The sequence below is a fragment of the Azolla caroliniana genome, unplaced genomic scaffold (assembly GCF_043228905.1).
Source record: "Azolla caroliniana isolate FFs.n. ecotype wild unplaced genomic scaffold, voAzoCaro1.0.p SCAF_1, whole genome shotgun sequence".
Classification (NCBI taxonomy): Eukaryota; Viridiplantae; Streptophyta; class Polypodiopsida; order Salviniales; family Salviniaceae; genus Azolla; species Azolla caroliniana.
The window spans coordinates 275,718-294,947 of NW_028230436.1; the positions used below are offsets into that span (position 1 = coordinate 275,718).

Here is a 19,230-nt window from a genome sequence, read left to right on the forward strand (position 1 = left end):
GATCATGTGGAGCATTTCATGCCATTCATTCAATTCTTCAATATCATGATTATAATCATACATAGCACCCTGTATGCTCTGTTAAAGTGCAATATTACAAGATGAGGGAGATGTCTTTACATTTGTCTACCTGATAGTACTAGAGATATTATTAGAAAGTAGCGATCTGCCTAATGTGTGGAGCTTCATCTTCTACCACCTAGCAGAAATTGATGAAGAGTACGTTCAATTGCCTCCAAACCTGGGTTTGCGAAGAACAATAGAAGATTGATTCCTGTAATTGGAAAGGAAGGAAAAGAAACAGCAAAATTCTCTACCACGATGAATTGGGTGATGTTAGTGCATGTGCAAATGACTAATCCAGGAATTTGGCCATAGCATATGTTCAAATGATTGCAATTACTAAGAAAGTGAAATCCAAGGTTTCTAGGGTCTTGATTCTCATGGTACTATTTTACTTTGAATCAATTGAATAAAATACACATGCTAACATAATAACAATATGTAGATGAAAATGAGTAAATACTAACACGATCGAGTATATAATAAGCAACACATCAATAACAACACTCACATTGGTTGGATATGTTCCATGGATAACTTCCCAAATGTTCAAATTCCAAAAGTGAAGGAGAGTGAAATGTAAGAAGACATTGTTTAATGTGGATGACACCATTAATCTAGAAGATGAAGACAGAGAAGTTAGATGCAAACTTGAAGCAAGCAATAGATTGCGAATCTGGATGAAAATGCATGGCATAACCTTGTTGGCCAATAAAAAAGTGGTGCACATAACGGTAACTTTACGCTCAATGAGTTAGAATAAGCATACATAAGGCCAAAAAATAGTCGTAACTTTTTCTTGCTTGCAGACTTGCATTGTCTTATAACACAATCCGTCTCCATGGACCATCATCATGGCTACAAAGCGTTAAAGTGCCCCTTGAAACAGAGCTACCCGGAAGCCAACTAAGAAGAAGCGCTAGAGCACATACAACTCACTAGTAAGTAAATACATACGTAACGCGTCTATGATGTATGTATCTGGAGAGGCCAGAGTTTATGGATTCTATTCTCTCTTCAACAGTGGAAAACTCCAAGCTCGCTGGTTCAGAATGAAGAAGGAAATAGAGTCCCTTGATTCTAATGTTTTCTCTTCTTTCTCATACACTCAAAGACCCGAAAGGAGCAAGTTTGGTAGTTTAGAAACAGAGGAAGGAATAGAAGTCAAGAAGGAATTTTCAATTCAAGAAGCTGTTGCAGAAGATTTGGTTAAGCCGGAAACTGATATAGAAGACTTCGGTATATCAACTGATGGATCTCCTCCAAATTGGCAGGAAGTAATTGATAGAATCAGGTTGGTCGTGCCCTGTTTTCATTGTTTGCTTTCTGTAAGATAAATGTTAAACGTCACTGCATGTTCTCGTGCTTCATTGAGATGCTTTCTGATTATCTGTTCGGTTTCCATTAATATGTTTTATACCACCACACAATCTCTGTTTTCATTCTAATAATGTATATCGTAAGATCCTGTTAGTTTTCTCATTATATATTTCTGCACCAGTACTTAATTTCTGGTTTTTATACGAATACCTAATGTCTGTTTTCATTGAGATGTTTTATAGATTCTTTTTATTCATCGAGATAATTTATACCATTACATAGTTGCTATTGTCATTAAGATGTCATTTACAAGTAAATAATTTCAGTTTCTATGAGATGTTTTGCACCACTAGATAATCTCTTGCTTCATTAAAAAGATTTCACATTTATGTTCAATAGAGCAGGGCATCTTACATAAGTATGTTTATGGTATAAGATGTGAAATTAGATCCTTGATAAGATAAAAGAAAAATGTATGGCTTTCTATATGTTGTAGATGCTTGAATAATGGAAAAATAGATTCATCAAAATCTATATAATCATCAAACTTGAGAAATATTTATATGACCAGACACGAACGAAGTAAATTTTCTCATATCACTATGTATATGGCTCTAAGCTGTGGGTTTGGGTAAGGACCTTGATTAATAGCTCCAATTTCAAGCTCTAAAAATAGAAATTGTATGGCTTTCTATATGCTTTAGAATCTGATCAAGCTGATTTCTCTCAAAGAAATTTTGCACCACTAATTAACCATTTCTAACAAGAAATATTTAATCAGTATTTGCTATATCACTACCTTTATGGTTCTAAGACGTTGTAAAGTTTTTTGGAGGACACAATATATTATGATAAGTTTTCTGACGTGTACACTTATGACTTGGTTTTTAGTTTGATAAGTGTCTACCTCATTTAAACATATTGTCACTTTCCTTACAAAATGGCTGAGGTTATAGTCGAGAGTTGCAAATTTATTTGTCTAACAAAGTCTTTATATGAGCAAGATAGCTACTAGTGACTTAGTAAGACTCTTGATTTAGGTCTGTAGGCTTTCATGAATGAAGTGGGAGATAGTCCATAGAGCCATAATATGCCAATAAGATATTTTTATCTTAACCTATATATCATGAATGAAGCTTTTAGCATGTTATCTGCTATGGCCATTTTTATGCAATTTTGAAACGACACTTACCTTTTGTGATATGCAAAAAATGAATATGGTCGACTTTTTCTATGATCAATGGTAGAGAAAAGAATCATGATCTTAGTCAAAATGTTCACAGATTAATGAGAGCAAATCAAGATGCTCCTGTAGACCAAATGGGAACTCACCAGGTATATATATGTAAAAGCAGTATGGCATTTCATTATAGAGCCATTTTTATGCTAATACAATTTTTGACATGCAAAATGATTTTATTTTCAGTTGGCGGATGAAGATACAGATCAGAAAACACAACAGTTCCATTTACTTATAGCAGCTATGATAAGCTCTCAAACTAGAGATGCAGTGACTTCAGCTGCAATGATGCGACTTCGTAAATTTCCTGGCGGTCTCACCACCCATAACCTCAGTAGAAACGAAGTCACAGTTGACCAACTTGCAGATATTCTAAAGCCAGTTGGCTTTTACAAGTGTATTTCTTGCTCTCAAATTTACTAAATACTGAAATTCCTCATTATTTTCTGTAAATGTATGCAAAGAGCCCTATATTAGGTCTGTATGTGCGCTTATTGGTTCCTGAATTGTGAGCTATTTTCTTGAGTTTGGAATTGTAGCCTAGTAATACCAGCATTGAAAATGGGAACGGAACCTAAAGTATAAATTAATGTTGAAGAGTGAGCTATTTGATTTCGTTTTCTTTGATAATGAGGAATTTGTCATCCATATATAATTGTTACTACATTCATGTGGATTACAGAAATGCTGATATGTAACTAATGATCATAACCAAGGATGAAACAAACTAGAAACATGATGAATGCATCACTGTAACAGTGATTTGGAAGGATAGACATGATAAGTAGCCAAGAAGATTAGCACTAAGTGACGATTGAAAAGCTGGAAGATATACTAAACATAGAAGATGCTAGAAATCTAAACTATTTATCTGATTTATTTATTTTATTCTATAGGCAAAAGGCAAAATATTTGAAGACAATAGCAGAGAAGCTGACATCTCCTCCTTATAATGGCTCAGTGCCTTCTACACTGGATGAATTGGTATGCGTGCAAATAGCATCTTTTATGCTGAAATATATTGGGGATGCGTTAAAAACTCAAATAAATCATTAACTATATTGATTAAGAGTTTATGTAAAAGCTGATATATGAACTGTGGTGTATCTTTGTGCATTGATGCAATGCATATGGAATCTATATCATGTAGCCCATTCTATACGTTTGATGCTCAGGTTTAGTCTGGTTGAGTAATGTCTATACTTACAGTATTGGAAAAAATAAATTTGCTGTCTGGAAAATTCAATCTTTTTTCCCCTGTTTGGGAGGTGAATGATGACCATCCCTCTTTGCCTATTGGATAATAAAACTTCCCCATTTTATTTTGATTCACTGCTTGTTCTATAAAGAAATAACTGCTAAGCATAATGTTTAGTAAGTAGCATCATAAGTTTGAAGTATATGGTGCTTTTCTTATGTCATTGCCATCAATTAAATCTGATTGTAAAATATTGCTCTTGTATGAATAACATTTCTCTTGTTGTGGTAAGTCTTGTGAGACTTATGTTATGTACCAAAATCACATTTTTTCCTTTTTATTTTGTGATTTTACAGCTAAAACTTCCAGGTGTTGGACCAAAGGTTGGTCTTTTGGTTCTTTGGGTTGCCTTTGGAAGGTATGTTACTTCCAATTCATTTGGAGTTCTTTATGCATAATAAAATAAAGCATTAGACATTACCTCACTAATGCTGGTTATATACCTCTTTTGTATGCGTCCATTATTTTAATGCATATCTTTTCTCGAATTTAGCTTCTCAAGCAATCAAATCTGCGTGTTTTAAATGATAAGCAACATAGTGCTCATCAATATGCTTATTACTCATCAATATCTACAGACTATACTTGGAACTGAGGTTCGTCTTGAAATCATTTTCAAACATTCATAATGTGAGCTTTCATATGACACGCTACATAGATGTCATTTTGTGAACTTTTGCTTTTAAATTATGTTTGTGTCTCATAAATGTTAATTAAGCTTTGCTCAGCCCTGAGGTGTTCACTGAAAACACTCGGGTCTTTCCAAAACACTCAAAACCTGACTGTTTTAAATAACAAGCAATCTATAGGAACTTTTTGTACAATCTGCTTGTTTTTTGTAAATGTCTATTATGCTACTGTGGGAGTCTATCCTCTTTTTCTCAAACACGTAAAATCAGAGTGTTTTAATTACAACTATCAATGTGTTTCTTGATGTTTAACAGATTAAATGGTTGCTTTTACAGAGGGGAGGAAGGTTTCATTGTTGATACAAATGTTAGAAGAGTTTGTTGTAGATTGGGTTGGGCTCGGGAAGGCTCCAATCCAGCACAAGTGAAGGCATTGCTTGAACCCTGGCTTCCTAAAAGTTTGTGGGCAGAACTAAGTTTCTTGTTTGTCGGCTTCGGCCAGCAGGTATACATACATTTATAAAACTTTCTCTTTTCTTTGGAGAAGGAAATTAACCAATAAACACTCTTTGCATGAGTTTGAAATCTTTCCAATGCATCTGCCATATTTATATTATACAATTTAATGCCTCCACTAACATCTAGTCTCATATACTATAGATTCAAGGAAAAGTATGAATACTAAGTAAAAAGAAAATAGCCAAAATTAATATGAAAGACTAACAAAAAGAAAAGAAATAGAAACACACTTTGCATGAGATGGAAACACTAAAAGAGAAAAGATAGGTAATGAAAACTAAAATAGTAAAATGGAAAATAAATAACAAATATCAAACCAGAAAAGGAAAAGACAAGCAACTAGTTCAGAAAGGAGAGAACCACCATAAAGTTTATCAAAAGAAGAATCGATATGTCTAGGGGACCTTTTGTGCCAGGGGGGATGCAGTTGTAGTTTTTCCATGGCAACAATTTCGAATGACTAAAACATGAGTTAAGGAAATGCCATATTGCGTGGAACTTCATGAGGATGAACTACACAAGGTTGCCCAATCATTGTGAGGACGTTTGGATGGAAACCACTGGCAACTCCCAACTGTATCCTACATGTTGGGATTGTGTTACAATTAACAGATTGGAAGAGAAATGCACATGTGAAATCTCTGACCTGGACCTAAGCCCAGACGTTATGATTAAAGTATTTTGCAAGAACTCCCCAAAATGTTGTTTCAATTGAAGGCAAGTGGATCATCAAACCAGGCAATGCTCATATAGGAGACTAAGAAATAAGAAAGAGCAAGAATGAAGAGAACCTCAATCCAAATGAGAAAGAAGAAAATGGAAATCAGTGAAATGAAAGAGAATCAGAACAGCAAAGGTCCTCATCTCAAAATGTAGCCTAGATCAACAAGTTTGAGTTCTTAAATAAATCTAGCTATGAGGAAGTGGATGCCAATGTCATGGAGTCTCCCTGTAGTAGAGGAATTCTATCACTGAGTGGAGAGGGACGAACCCACTAGCCCTCCAGGGGTTTTCAAATGCAAGAGGGTCAAGGTAATTGAAGATATAATTACCCTCCTTGTGAAAGAGATGGACTCCTTTGACCAAGAGAGTTACCCTTGGCAATCACAAGCTTATATAGGTATGAGAGTGTCAATTGGACAAATCACTTCCAAGGATGAACGTGGTAAACCACCAGGCTCTGATGGCATTAATGTTACTATATGACACCACCCTTAATAGAAGAACTGGTAATTAATAAACGTTTTGTGTGTGCCATCAGGCTCTCCCTGGTGAAGAGAGCAAATAGGGCCCTGGAAAGAAGCTTCAAAGTATGATGGATCACATACATGCATCTTATTCCCCTAGACCAAGCTCATCTAGTGCCTTTGCATTCCCTGTGGGCACTTTCCTTATGCAAAAGCAACATTGGGATTGGCTGATCTAAAAATTTGAAACACTAAGAAGTTATTGGAGTGTAAAATGCATGAGTCGTTAACCTGGATATAGACGCGTGTTCTAAAAAAGAGGGCGAACTAGGAATCCTTGAGATTTTACAACTGGCGTGTAAACTAACAATCAGAGAGCCATTCATCACTTCAAAGAGACCAGGCTCAGCCATAACGAGGAACTTTCAATTGATTAGTTGGACACTCAACTCTCATGGATGGGGCTACCTTGGTAAGGCACTTCTCTTCTGTGATAAAGAGTTGACTTTATGGAAATCCATGTAAAACTAATGGCCGGAAGTGAAGGATAATACGTTACAATGAGGAGCTAGTCCTATTGTCCAACCATCACATCTAATCACAAGCATGCCTGAGGCCTATCTAAGAATGGGTTGGATACATGGACAATCTATGGTATAACAACAACACCCAAGGTTGAATCCCTCATCCAATTGTTAAAGCTTGATATAATCTAAAATTCTTGCAGATTGATACATCCAAGATGGAAAAAAGATGCAGGGAATCTAAAGAAAGGTAGCATCATAAAAACCTGCAGTTCCGATGGGCTCTAAATTGCTGAAGTAATTAATGAGACAGATCTTAGTTGAGGGCTGGATATATCCTTGAGGGGATCAATGTGTAAAGGTAAAGTTCAATGACTGTGGGGGAATCAGATTAATTTTCACTGAACGTGAATTGATATAAATGGTAGTCCAACCTTCAACCAAAGGTCAGACGTTTCAATGGGAGCTCTTGTATTAGGATTTATGAACACTATCAAAAGCCAACTGGGTTTGGAGCCAAAGCCATGTAATGATATAACATCTTTCAACCTGGCGTTGGTGGTGCCCTGAGCTGGAAAAGATAATTTAGCCGTTATACATCTCTTGTACAGCATGTTGAGAACAAGAAGATCAGTGTTTGACCATAGCTTTTGGGGAGAAGAAGATGCTGATATTAGAACAGGCTCTCTTATCATCACCACAGAAATGGCTTTGCCAAAACAATTGTGCCATGGAAAACAGTTGGGTGGCACCAGTCTAAATAACTTCAGCCGGGGGTGGCGCACACTGCACGCTGGCTGAAGATGCAATATATTGGTTTAAATACCTTTTAATTAATATAAAACCACTTTAAGTAAAAAGTAAGAACACGCAAACACGGTTGCTTTTAAATGAAAATACTAACATAACATATTGGTTTTAAATACCTCTTAATTAATACAAAATCACTTTAAGAGGAAATGGAAAAATAATCAATCACAGAAGTTTTTAAAAGAAAATAATAATATTGTACGCCATTTGAGTTAGTATGTTTCATTTCTTTATGAGTTCAAGGAGATTGTTTAATAACCTCTTTTGACCAGGTATGCAAACCTATGAAGCCACGATGTGATAGATGTACAGTGAATAGTTTGTGTCCTAGTGCATCCCGTGATGTAAATTGGACACCAAAAAAGAGGAATGGAAAACGGAAGAGATGAGTTTTTCCATTTGGAAAAGGTTATATTTTAAGGCATATTTGCCACATTTTGTATAGGCCTACATTAATGATGACCACACCTAATATGTAATCCTGCAGAAACTTTAAAATGTAAACTTCTTTTTAATTGGAACTGAATTTTTTTGATCATTATTTTTGTCAGACATTGTGATGTCCTCGCTTAACTTTATTGTTGAATCAAAGGACATTTAAAGGTACTCGTGACGTGGGTTAATTTTATTTAAGGTCAATGTATCTCATCGAAGCATATCATAAATATACACAACATAGCCATTGTATTATGTAAATTTTTTACATGGTATTTGAAGCATAATCTAGAGATTCCATATCAATTGAATATGCTATTGTTATTATGCATCTGGTTGGCTTAATTTGTTAAGCTTTAATAGCTCACCTTTATTCAATTAATCTCTCATGTTAATGATATTTACTCAGCCTTCAGGTGTAGTGCTTCCATGAGATGTTGCGTTCATAATCAGCATTTTTAGTGTGTGTGAGAGATATCTCACATAAACTACGAAGAATTGAAGGGATGCAAGCCTCATGCATAAGCAAGTACAATCTAAAATTAGAAATGGAAAACCTCTTGGGGAGGTAAAGCTTTTCCTTTTCGTTCAAAAATGAAATCTATAGCATATTTTGCGAAGCATTAATTGGCTAGTTAACTCTCAAATACAAGCGTTTATTTGCCATTGCCCATTAAGGAGTATTTTGAAGGGTATCAACCGCCTATCCTTAAATGTTAATACATGAAGAAGTACTAATTTCCACCAAAGCAAAAAATGTAGGGACATTCGAGGCGTAATATAACAGTGTCTACCATGCTACTTAGTTTTGTCTCTTACGATTGGCATTCCAAACAAGAAATAAGCTTATCAATGGAAGACAACCAACACTTGATCACACATTCAACGCCTAACAAGCGTGTTGGTGGTGGGGGTGTTCACTTGTCGATGGCAAACAATGTTTTTTCATTAACATGTGATATATGTCTCCTATTGATCCCCCCAACCAATCCCCACTTTTGAGATCTGAAATAAACATATACACCAATGCCACAAATGTGCAATATGCTTTTGTCGATTGTGGGGCTTTGCAACTGTGCATGCATTTGCTTGGGTGCCCGCCAGTGCCCGCGACAATGATAACATCCAATCATAGATTTTGAAACATATAAAGAAAAGAATTAAAGAGTTGCGGCCTAATGCCGTCATTATCAATCATCATCGTTATAATTTCATGAACTCTCTCTCTCTCTCTCTCTCACACACACACACACACACACACACACACACGTCTCTTTACAATCGAGAGATCCTTCCTATTGGAAAGGCCCGACCCAAATTTGTATGTATCTTTTCTTTAGCTCTGCAACTGTAAAGCCACGATCGACGATGGTGTCAGGAGGAGGAGGAGGAGGAGACGAAGAAGAAGTAGTCGAAGAGGAAGAGGAAAGTGGTCGTCTCTTGAGCCTCCCTCTGGATCCTCTCCTCACTCTCCTCTCCTTCCTAGATCCTAAAGACCTCTTACAACTGGCCTCATCATGCAGCTTCCTTCGTCGGGTAGCTCACTCAGATTGCCTCTGGATGGCACACTGCGGACACTACAAGAATTTGATTGACCTTCCCAGTTGGCGATCCAGGGTTGATTCGGCTGCCGCCCTCTTCCGGCTCCTCTCCTCATTCTCCCGTTTTGTTGGCCTGTGGACAGCCAAAGGTCAAGAGCCCCGTGGGAGCCTGCTCTATGTCACATGGGTATACACTCCAATAGACACATACATACATACATACATACATACATACATACATACATACATACATGCCTTCTTTTATCTGTGTTTTGTTTTTGGCTTTTTCACGAGCCTGTGTGATATAGGCTATGGGCTACGTGTATATTGCTTTCCCTTTTTTATGTCATCCCGCCGCGTCCTTATAAAAATTCCATTGTTTCTTACACTCAATTCGAAAAAGTCCATTGACTTTACAAGGTTTATCAATACAGAAGGGAAACTCCTATAAATTTTAAAAATTGAGGATCAAAGGGTGTCCACATGATAATTGATATATATAAACGACAAGAGTGCCCAATCTGGGAAAGTGACATGAACTTTCAAATTGCTGGTACCTTTGGTGTTCGTACAAACAAGTTAAAAATGGGTTGTCGGCTTTGTAAATTTATGTTCAGATTGTTATATAGTGTTTATTTACACATATGTTGGACAAAGTATGATGAAATGGGAATGATCTTGTTCTGCAGGGAAGTTTATCATTGGTTGCATACAATGTATTTTCTTCTAATACAGGTAACGTTCCTTACATTTGCAATTTAAAGGTTTATATTAGGACAATTTTACTCGTCTAAGTAACATACTTGACAATTTGAGGTATTAAAGTTGCTTAACTTGCCTTGATCTTAAATACAATACACTACATCAATGCTCAAGCTAAGCAATTTCAAGTATTAATTGCATAACTTGCCTTGATCTTAACTATAATGCACCACATCAATGCGCAATCTCATATTTCTTTGCATGTTTCAACTTGAAAAATTGAGGTATTAAGTTGACATGTAGGCATGTGCTAACTGATGTCTATGAGTTTATGAGTGTGGGTGGATGATTATGTCTAGCATGTGTTGTGTAATATATATAGGAACTGCAATACAACACAGCGCCTAACACATACATAACACAAACTGTGTATGTATATATATATATATATATATATATATATATATATACAGTTTGTGTGGTGTATTAACCTGGTTTAATTTCTATTTGTGTGTTAATGGATGTCAAATGCCCTGGGGGCAATAATATGATTAATTCATATGATATCCTATCATTTCTGTATGGATATAAATTGGTTGAAAGCTTATGAATGTAAATGATTTTATCAAGCATGTGAGCTTATTGGATTCATGAAGCCCAACAAAGAATTATCTTGCTTCAGTTCCACCTTCATTTTTTGCATGCTCTCAATTTCAATTGTCTTGTTAGATTTGTGGATTAGTATCTTTTCGTTTGCAAGTGAAAATGGTTGTTTGCTATCTTTACAGATGTGCTGCAGCGAAGACGAGTCTTTGAGGCTGTGGGCCAAAGGAATGGCTCTTTCAATGTGGAGATTTTCAGCAATGACGCTTGTTTGACCGGAAAGCTTTTATGGACCTCACAAAGTGCGTCAGAGTTCACTCTAGAAGCGCACAAACTCTATGATGGTAGCACTCCAAGGGTAAATTGATTGAGCATTATAGTCTGCTAATTTTCATTTCACTTTTTGGAAGTGTGGGTTTATTTAAAGGTGCATTGCATTGTAATGGTATATATATGCATCTTTCTAAAGATGGCATGCACATGCAATGCAAACATCAATATGGAGACTTATCTGTTTATTAAAAAAAGTACCTTTGCATGCTTGTATTAACCATTCCAATTTTCCGTTTGTCTTTCAGACATACATTCCTATGATTTTCACAAGATCTTGGTGGACATACTTTTTTCTTCAAGCTATTAGTTATCATGATCATTACTTTATCTTACTGCATTGTATACATCATTATCTAAAGCAAACATGTCGATGAACCTTGTGTAGTTATACATAGAAGTTCAGATCATATGGTAAGGATTTTATGTTTCTCTCTACCAACTGAATTCCATAAATCTAGAATTTTAGAAAAGTATGATAAGGTATACCATACCCTTTTGCCCAAAGTCAGGTATGTATTCTCAAAAAGATACCTTCAACTTGCAGTCTCATGACTTTATTCATTGACTGAAGAAAGTTTGAGTTCTATTGAATTATATTAAACTTCTGTGAACCTCTGGCAGAACTATGCCATTAGAATTGTGTAATGATATGATCATGCAATCTTCGGATGATAGCCATGTGCTCTTGGTAAATGAGACCACTTTGTCATTCTACTTGGCTGATATGGAAATTAGAGTTATCAGTGGGCCTGGTAAATCAGATTACATGGAACTTCGATAGACAATAAATTTCTTTATGTTTTTCAATTCTTTGCTTGCTTCTCATGCTAAGAGGATATTGAGAAGTGGATATTATAAACAGATGGTCTTGGTAAATGAGACCACTTTGTCATTCTACTAGGCGGATATGGAATTTAGAGTTATCAGTGGGCCTGGTAAATCAGATTACATGTAACGTTGATAGACAATAAATTTCTGTATGCTTTGCCATCCTTTGCGTTCTCATGCTAAGAGGATATTATCCAGGATTTCATTGTTCTTTTTCAGGATCATCTCTATCAATCTTTTGATGAGGTGGAGATAATCTCCACGCTGCAAAGGCCTGTTCAAGCTTTTGGACATGATAACTCGTCCATGACATAGTAGATTACATTTTAGTTTTAGCTTATAATCAACTTGTCTTTTTTTATGAATGAGATATCACGTAATATAGTGAAACCTTGGGCTCTACAGAGATGTTGATATCATTTTTCTTCCTTTCTTCGGCATAATGTTGTGAGACATCATTGTGGTGGACAGATTACTATAGATCCTCTCTTTATTGTTACATGTGCTTCTCACTTCTTGCAATTGCTGAGTCATACAGTTCACAGAAGTTTGTTGATTCTCTCTTTATCCTATACATCTATTCTATGCGCTGCGTAGTGTGATAGGGCAGCTGCGAACTTCATCACATCAGCTACAGATTGAGGTAGGCAGATATACACGACTACCTCTAGAAGAGAGAATTTGCCAATTGTGTCATCAAGGAGTGGAATCTGAAGAACACTATGTTTGTCATTGTAGTATCTTTTATGAAATCAGAGGGAGATACCATTGCCTCTTTAAACAAGGCTTTGGCCCACTACGCAAGGTAATGGAATATGAGGACCAACGATGCCTAGGACTTTTCTTGCTAGAGCTCAAGAGACATCGGGAAAAATTGTTGAAGAATACAGCCACACAAAGTCATCCACAAAGAACAATCACAACTTTCTTTAGCCCCATCACTCCTAATGCTACAAGTCAACCCCGGGATACACAAATGGGCTTCAGACTAGGACATAACAAAGGGGTTACAATTGATCGGGCAAAGGCAATTTGCAGTGCACGTAGGCCTCGGCCCCATGGACCACGACCTTGACACCCTTGTCATCGACAGATAAAAGCCATTATCTCCCGCCATCGTAGGTGCTTCCCTTGCTTCGGAGACATTTCCATTCTGGATTGACCTATGCCAGAGATATTTCGAAGACAAAAGCTACAATACACCTAACTTGAGGATCTCACATGTGCCAAAAACCAGATTCCCTCATTAATTTTCTTTTCATGTTATTTACTTTGTTATTTATTTTATTTTGATTTGTTCTCAAACACTTAAGATGTAATCTCTTATTTGGTTTTCTAGGCCGTTTTGGCCTCTTAAAAGACGTTAAAATATCTTTCTTTCTTTCATTCAATCATTCTTTATAGATCCTCTCTTTATCTATCTTTCCTTCCCGTCTGCCTTTGCGCATTGGAGTCTGACCTCTCTTATCGACTTATATGATCCTTAATAATTTGTCATGGAGAATCTATTCCAGGGGTTCCATTTTGCTCATTGCCAAGTATTAATTTAATTGCAGACAAGGATGTTCTTCCCAATGTTTTGAATGTACAGATGGGTTTGGATTAGCTAAGTTGTAGTTGGATATTGCGTTAGAGAAGGTGTATGATTATTTGAGTTGGTATTTTAAGCTTGGCTGACGATCTATTTGGGATATGTAGTCTTGATTTGCACCTTGGAATTTGTCAGTTGTACAAAAGAGGCTGTGTGTCACTCAGTTTGAAGGCTGTGTGTCAATTTGACAAAAGAGGCCTTTATATAGTCTCCTTTTCCATCCACCATTAGTTATGCATCATAAAGCAACTGATATCAGGAATCATTCAGCTAAAATGTAGGTGATCAATTACTAGTTTGATTTGGTCAATGTAATATCCTGCAAATTACCTTAATCTACGTGTGACATCAGTTTGTTTCCCTAATCACTCTTTTTTATTCTATCCAGGTACCTCAAGGTGAGGAACTTGAACCTGGTGATGGTAGCTTCTTGATGCATTTATTGAGACGCCACCCATCCGAAAGGACACATGATACTTTGAGGCAATCTCAGGCTACTGGGATAATTTATCCAGACTTCAGGATGTTGGGAGGGCAGGTGGGTAATGATAACCAGGTTACTATGCCAAGGAGGTTTTACCTTTTGCAAAGGTTTTTAGAACATAGGTTTATGCTTGAAGAAGATCATCATCAACCACAAGAGGTAACCTATCGACCCTTCTTCATTTAGTGGATCTATGATTAATTAACATTCGCAGTCTTCTAGGTTAAAGGTTCTTTTATTTTAAGATTAATTTCACTAATATGCAGTGCATTTTCTCTTATTTTACATGATTTTATATGGCGCCATTGTTTTGTAGGTTTTTTTTCTAGCACGTTACAGAGTAAATGACTGTGTTCTTTTATTCATTCTCTTCTGTCTTTGAATATGATGATGTCACACAATGATCTATCTGCTTAAGTTAAGATCTTTGTTCAGGCAAGTTAGAGAGTCATATTAAACGAACTCTAAGAAAGATGTAAATAGAAGTTTTGACATTGAATTGCAGTCAGGTGGGCTCAGTTTCTCACAACGAGCATTGCAGTATCTTATACGACTTTCATCAACAGCAAGAAACAACCGTGCACTTGAAGGTATATTTTCAGCTTCTGTGATCACAAGCACATAGCCATGTACACACATACAATTCTGTGGTTTCTGTTATGTGTAGATTTTTCAAAAAGAGAACATGCTCATCATTCCCCTTTTTTTATATCGTTGTATCTTGAGAACATTAAGATGCAGAGGATCATAAAAACTGTTTTATGAAAAATATTCGACATACTATAGTTGAATGGAGGTTATTGTGCTCTCTGCTGTAGAACATTTTTTGCGTTCATGGGGCACCTTTCATGGTTCTCCTCAAGCCTGCATCTATTAACCCGTTTGCAATATACTTGGCACCACTATCATAATCAGTTGTGAAAATGTTTCTTATGCATTTTCAAACAGATTATCAGCTGTGGTGCTTGAAGTTGCTAATTAAGAAAGCAGATTAGATTAGATTTTTTATCATACACGGGGAAGGCCAATTTTCACTTATGGGACCGAATAAGCTTATCATTGTGTATGTGGCTCCTTCCTAAGAAGGGAGGGGGGGTTACCACTGTGCAGTAAAACTCTCTAGTTTTAGAGAGAGATGTTAACATCCATGAAGAGGCCAAAATGGCCTATAAGACCAAACAAGAGATCGCATATTAAAGTGTTGTCTCATCTTTGAAAACAACAAACCAAGATAAATGTAACTAACTAAAATAGATGTAACTAAATGAAAAGTAAATAAAAATAAAAGTGACTAAAGAATCCTGCGAAAGAATCCTGTTGTCTACACATGTGAGATTCTCAAGTCAAATATATTGTAATCTTTGTGTTGACATATCTATAGCATATTTTCAACCCAGAATGGAGAGATCTCCGAAGTGAGGGAAGCATTTGTAATGGTGTGACATAATGGCCTTTATTTGCTGATGACAAAGGTAGCGAGATTATAATCCAGAGGCTGCATCCCCACTTGTGTATCTCTGGATTGACTGGTAGCATGAGTAGTAGTGATGGGGCTAAAGAAACTTGTGATTGCTCTTTGTTATTGAGCTTGTGTGGGTGTATTGTTGTACTTTAATAACAACTTCTCTGTGCATCTCTTGAGTTCTAACAAGAACAGCCCCAAGCACCATTTGTCCTCATATTCCATTACCTTGCGTAGTGCGCCAAAGCCTTGGTTAAAGAGGCAATGTTTTCTCCCTCTTATGTCATAAAAAACTGTACAGTGCCAATCATAGTGTTCTTCAGATTCCATTTCCTGATGATGCACTTGTCAAAATTCTTTCTTCCAGAGATGTGCCTGCATATCTACCTACCTCAATCTATATCTAATGTGATGAGGTGCGCAACTGCTCTATCACACCATGCAGCACATGGGATAGATGTATGTATAAGACGGCTTGATGATGAATCTGTCCTCCAATGTGTGTAAAAAGTGTTGACTTATAGTGGGTCATCTTCTACCAAGAGATGTTTTGAGGCTGATCCATGTTTTCTGTTATGTAAGTTGATAATATCAATTCAGGTCACTGTATTATGTTCTGTGTTAGTCATGTTTGGATGGGAACAATCCAAGATACATGCCATGTGACTAAAAACCACTTGTGTCTCAACATACCAACAATGATTCTCTCGTTTAGAGAGCTCCCAAAGCTGTTGGATCTTGTCACTGATGGGAATAGTGCTTCGGTATTATTGACTTCCATCTTTGCTCAAATTATATCATGGGCCACCAATGCTTTGCTCCTTATCATGTGGGGCAATCATTGAGACTAAAGGTCTCTCCAATTTTTTTCAGTTTTATGCCTTGTAAAGACTTGGTCCCCAGATTTGTACTCTGTGAGAAATGTATCAATTATCCACAATAGTTAGTGGCTCATGGAACTGGATCCAAAGTTGTAAATCCCTTTCAGAAATGTCCCTGTCGAGCTGAATAGCAGGCATTCCTCTCTGCTCATACACTCAATTCTGACTCTAGGATTGAGCCGTATAGTTAGGCAAGTAATGGCCAACCATGATTGCTCTATAATTTCTCGGTATTGTGGCTCTCTGCCTTTGAAGATTGGTAGAATGGTAGTTTCTGTCCAGCTGGTAGGGAAACCTTCACACATAGCTCTATTAAAGATGTTCTAGCAACGTGAGCAAGTTGTCTTAGGCATAGAGAGGTACTCACCTACTAATGCATCATGTTCTTGGGCCTTCCCAATTGTAACTGATTAATTACTCACATAGAGAGGATTAACTTCTTTCAAGAGACCAAAATGGCCGATAAGACCTAACAAAAGATTACATCGTATGTGTTGTCTTGTCTTTGAGAACAACAAATCAAAATAAAATAAATATCTCTAAGAAAATATAAAAGTAAATAAAATAAAAAGAGACGAAAGAATCTGGTTTTCGGCACATGTAAGATTCTCAAGTTAGATATATTATAACTTTTGTCTTCAAAAGATCTCTAGCATAGGTCAATCTAGAATGAAGAAGTCTCCAAAGAGAGGGAGGGAAGCGCATGTGATGGTGGGAGATAATGGCCTTTATCTGTTGATGACAAGGGTGGGTGAGGTTGTATGACCAAGTAATCTAGCATAGAACATAGAGAGAAAGCAAGAAAGATATATTAACGTCTTTTAAGAGGCCAAAATGGCCTATAAAACCAAATAAGAGATTACATCTTACGTGTTATCTCGTCTTTGAGAACAACAAAGCAAAATAGAATAAGTATTACTCAGTAATATAAAAGTAAATAAGATAAAAACAGACAGGAATCTAGTTTTCAGCACATGTGAGATTCTCAAGTTAGATATATTGTAACTTTTGTCTTTGAAAGATCTCTAGTATAGGTCAATCTAGAATGGAGAGGTCTCCAAAGCGAGGGAAGCACCTGCGATGGTAGGAGATAATGGCCTTTATCTGTTGATGACAAGGGTGGACAGATTCTATTATCTTCTTCAGAGACTCTCAATGTTCAAGAACTTTACCAATGAATGTTGAGAGAGAGAGAGAGAGAGAGAGAGAGAGAGAGAGAGAGAGAGATTGTTACTGTTTTAATAGTTGGGCATAATGAAGGATCTGGCATAGAGCATGGCCACATTTTACAATGCTCGTACAACAAACTTGCAGTTGGAAGCTCCTCGTTAGAGGCAAACATCATTGGATTATGGAGTGGGAGTTATGGTCCACATGGTATTGAAATTATCAACGTCACACATACTGATGAAGGGATTGTTGGAACCAAAGTTTTAGGTATAATGCAGCATAATATAGTCAAAATAACATTTAATATTATTGCTCAATTTATCTTGAGATTTGGTGGATAAAAGACAAAGTAAGATTTGGTATCTAGAGCGTATGTCTCATCAAATGAAAAAAATGATTGTGTCAATAGGTGACCCAAATGTCCCATGTGGCCAGCCAACTTTTAGAGTTGATATCTCAATGGAGGCATCGGAGGTTCCAGTAGAATTACAACAAATAGTCGATCTTCAGCTAAGCACAGGTCCAGAACATTTCAACATAGCCAAAGTGTAAGAAAAACATTCAAGTAGCAGTTTTGTGTAGATGAACACCATTTATAATTCTCTCTTCGTATTTAGTTATAGATGAATCTAACCCTAAATCCTAAATTTGTACAGATATACAGGTGAAGGACGGATTGCAGGTCACAACTTCAGGGATCCATCATGGGTTCCGGGTCATTTGCTTGTAAGTGAGAGAGGAGAAATTGCTTTCTTATGGGAGGATATCAATCTTGTAGTTCTTTTCCATAAGATCGATCTGGCACTATTTTGTGAATCTCAGAATCAACTGCCCAGAATATTATAAATTTGTAAAAAAGTTTAACCCTTTCTCAATGTAACCACGTAAACCATATCCTTGATAAAGCTGATATAGTCTGTGTAGTTATACGGAAAAGCAATTTGTTTGTTTTCTATAAATATAATGGCAAACGCTGTCATGACACAAGGTAAAAGTATAACGTTAGCCTTGCCATTGTTATAGAGTTTCGCCTTTAATCGCATTACTTTTCAATTTATTATTATAAGATTCTTCTCTCTAGAAATTACTTGAAGCTTCTAAATTCTCATGTATTGATTAATAAGTCGATTATAAAATGAATTCATGCTTTAAATGTGAAGGATTAAATAGGCCTAGACTTCGGGTGTTCTTCTCTCCTCAGTGAAGTCAGAGACCTCTCTCTGCGCTGTCAGTGCGACCTTTCTTGAATAAAACTAGAATCGATTTTATCAAAGTGATTCATCCATTTGGTCTTTTTAGGAACCAGAAGAAATGAAAATGCTTTATTGGTGCCCTAATTAACCATGGACACATTGCATCTATCATGCAGTGCAGTGAACATAAATATTGAACTCCGTATCAAGTGGGCAATCATGCAGGTTTCTCCAGATTTCTCCAGTTTTGTGCACTATGAAGGCATGGAGAAAAGAGTTGGTGTTATAATTATAAGACCATCCCCACAAGAAATCCAAACATAGGTAGACTTGCATGCTATCAACACAGATCAGAATGACTAATTTGGCTAGGCTTGTGAGTGGATCCTTATTTCACTCCAATTGTGCTAGCTAGGTTGTGCCTGTTGTCATCAGCAATAGATCAAGGTGACCAATT

General features: G+C 36.6%; 2 protein-coding genes across 6 annotated transcripts; both read left to right on the top strand.

The window, feature by feature from the left end:
• The first annotated feature begins 1,016 nt into the window (after positions 1 to 1,016).
• On the top strand, positions 1,017 to 8,088 carry LOC147868069 (uncharacterized). Of its 3 annotated transcripts, none has more exons than XM_087314889.1 (7): positions 1,017 to 1,357; positions 2,667 to 2,718; positions 2,810 to 3,018; positions 3,520 to 3,607; positions 4,178 to 4,239; positions 4,847 to 5,015; positions 7,823 to 8,088. In XM_087314889.1, exons 1-7 carry the CDS (start codon positions 1,032 to 1,034, stop codon positions 7,937 to 7,939), a joined length of 1,023 nt encoding a protein of 340 aa, XP_087171015.1. In that variant the 5' UTR covers positions 1,017 to 1,031; the 3' UTR covers positions 7,940 to 8,088. The 3 variants fall into 3 exon arrangements, with proteins under 3 accessions (XP_087171015.1, XP_087171033.1, XP_087171024.1); XM_087314907.1 differs by having other exon boundaries at positions 7,794 to 7,905; XM_087314898.1 differs by lacking the exon at positions 7,823 to 8,088 and adding an exon at positions 5,429 to 7,765.
• A 1,250-nt stretch (positions 8,089 to 9,338) lies between these two features.
• Positions 9,339 to 18,646, top strand: LOC147868070 (putative F-box protein At5g39490). Of its 3 annotated transcripts, XM_087314925.1 has the most exons (9): positions 9,339 to 9,713; positions 10,216 to 10,261; positions 11,017 to 11,189; positions 13,972 to 14,226; positions 14,573 to 14,657; positions 17,656 to 17,847; positions 17,990 to 18,128; positions 18,237 to 18,408; positions 18,446 to 18,646. In XM_087314925.1, the coding sequence occupies exons 1-9, from the start codon at positions 9,354 to 9,356 to the stop codon at positions 18,458 to 18,460; spliced, it is 1,437 nt and encodes a 478-aa protein (XP_087171051.1). In that variant the 5' UTR covers positions 9,339 to 9,353; the 3' UTR covers positions 18,461 to 18,646. The 3 variants fall into 3 exon arrangements, with proteins under 3 accessions (XP_087171051.1, XP_087171044.1, XP_087171061.1); XM_087314918.1 differs by having other exon boundaries at positions 18,237 to 18,646; XM_087314935.1 differs by lacking the exon at positions 18,446 to 18,646 and having other exon boundaries at positions 18,245 to 18,386.
• Positions 18,647 to 19,230: the final 584 nt, after the last annotated feature.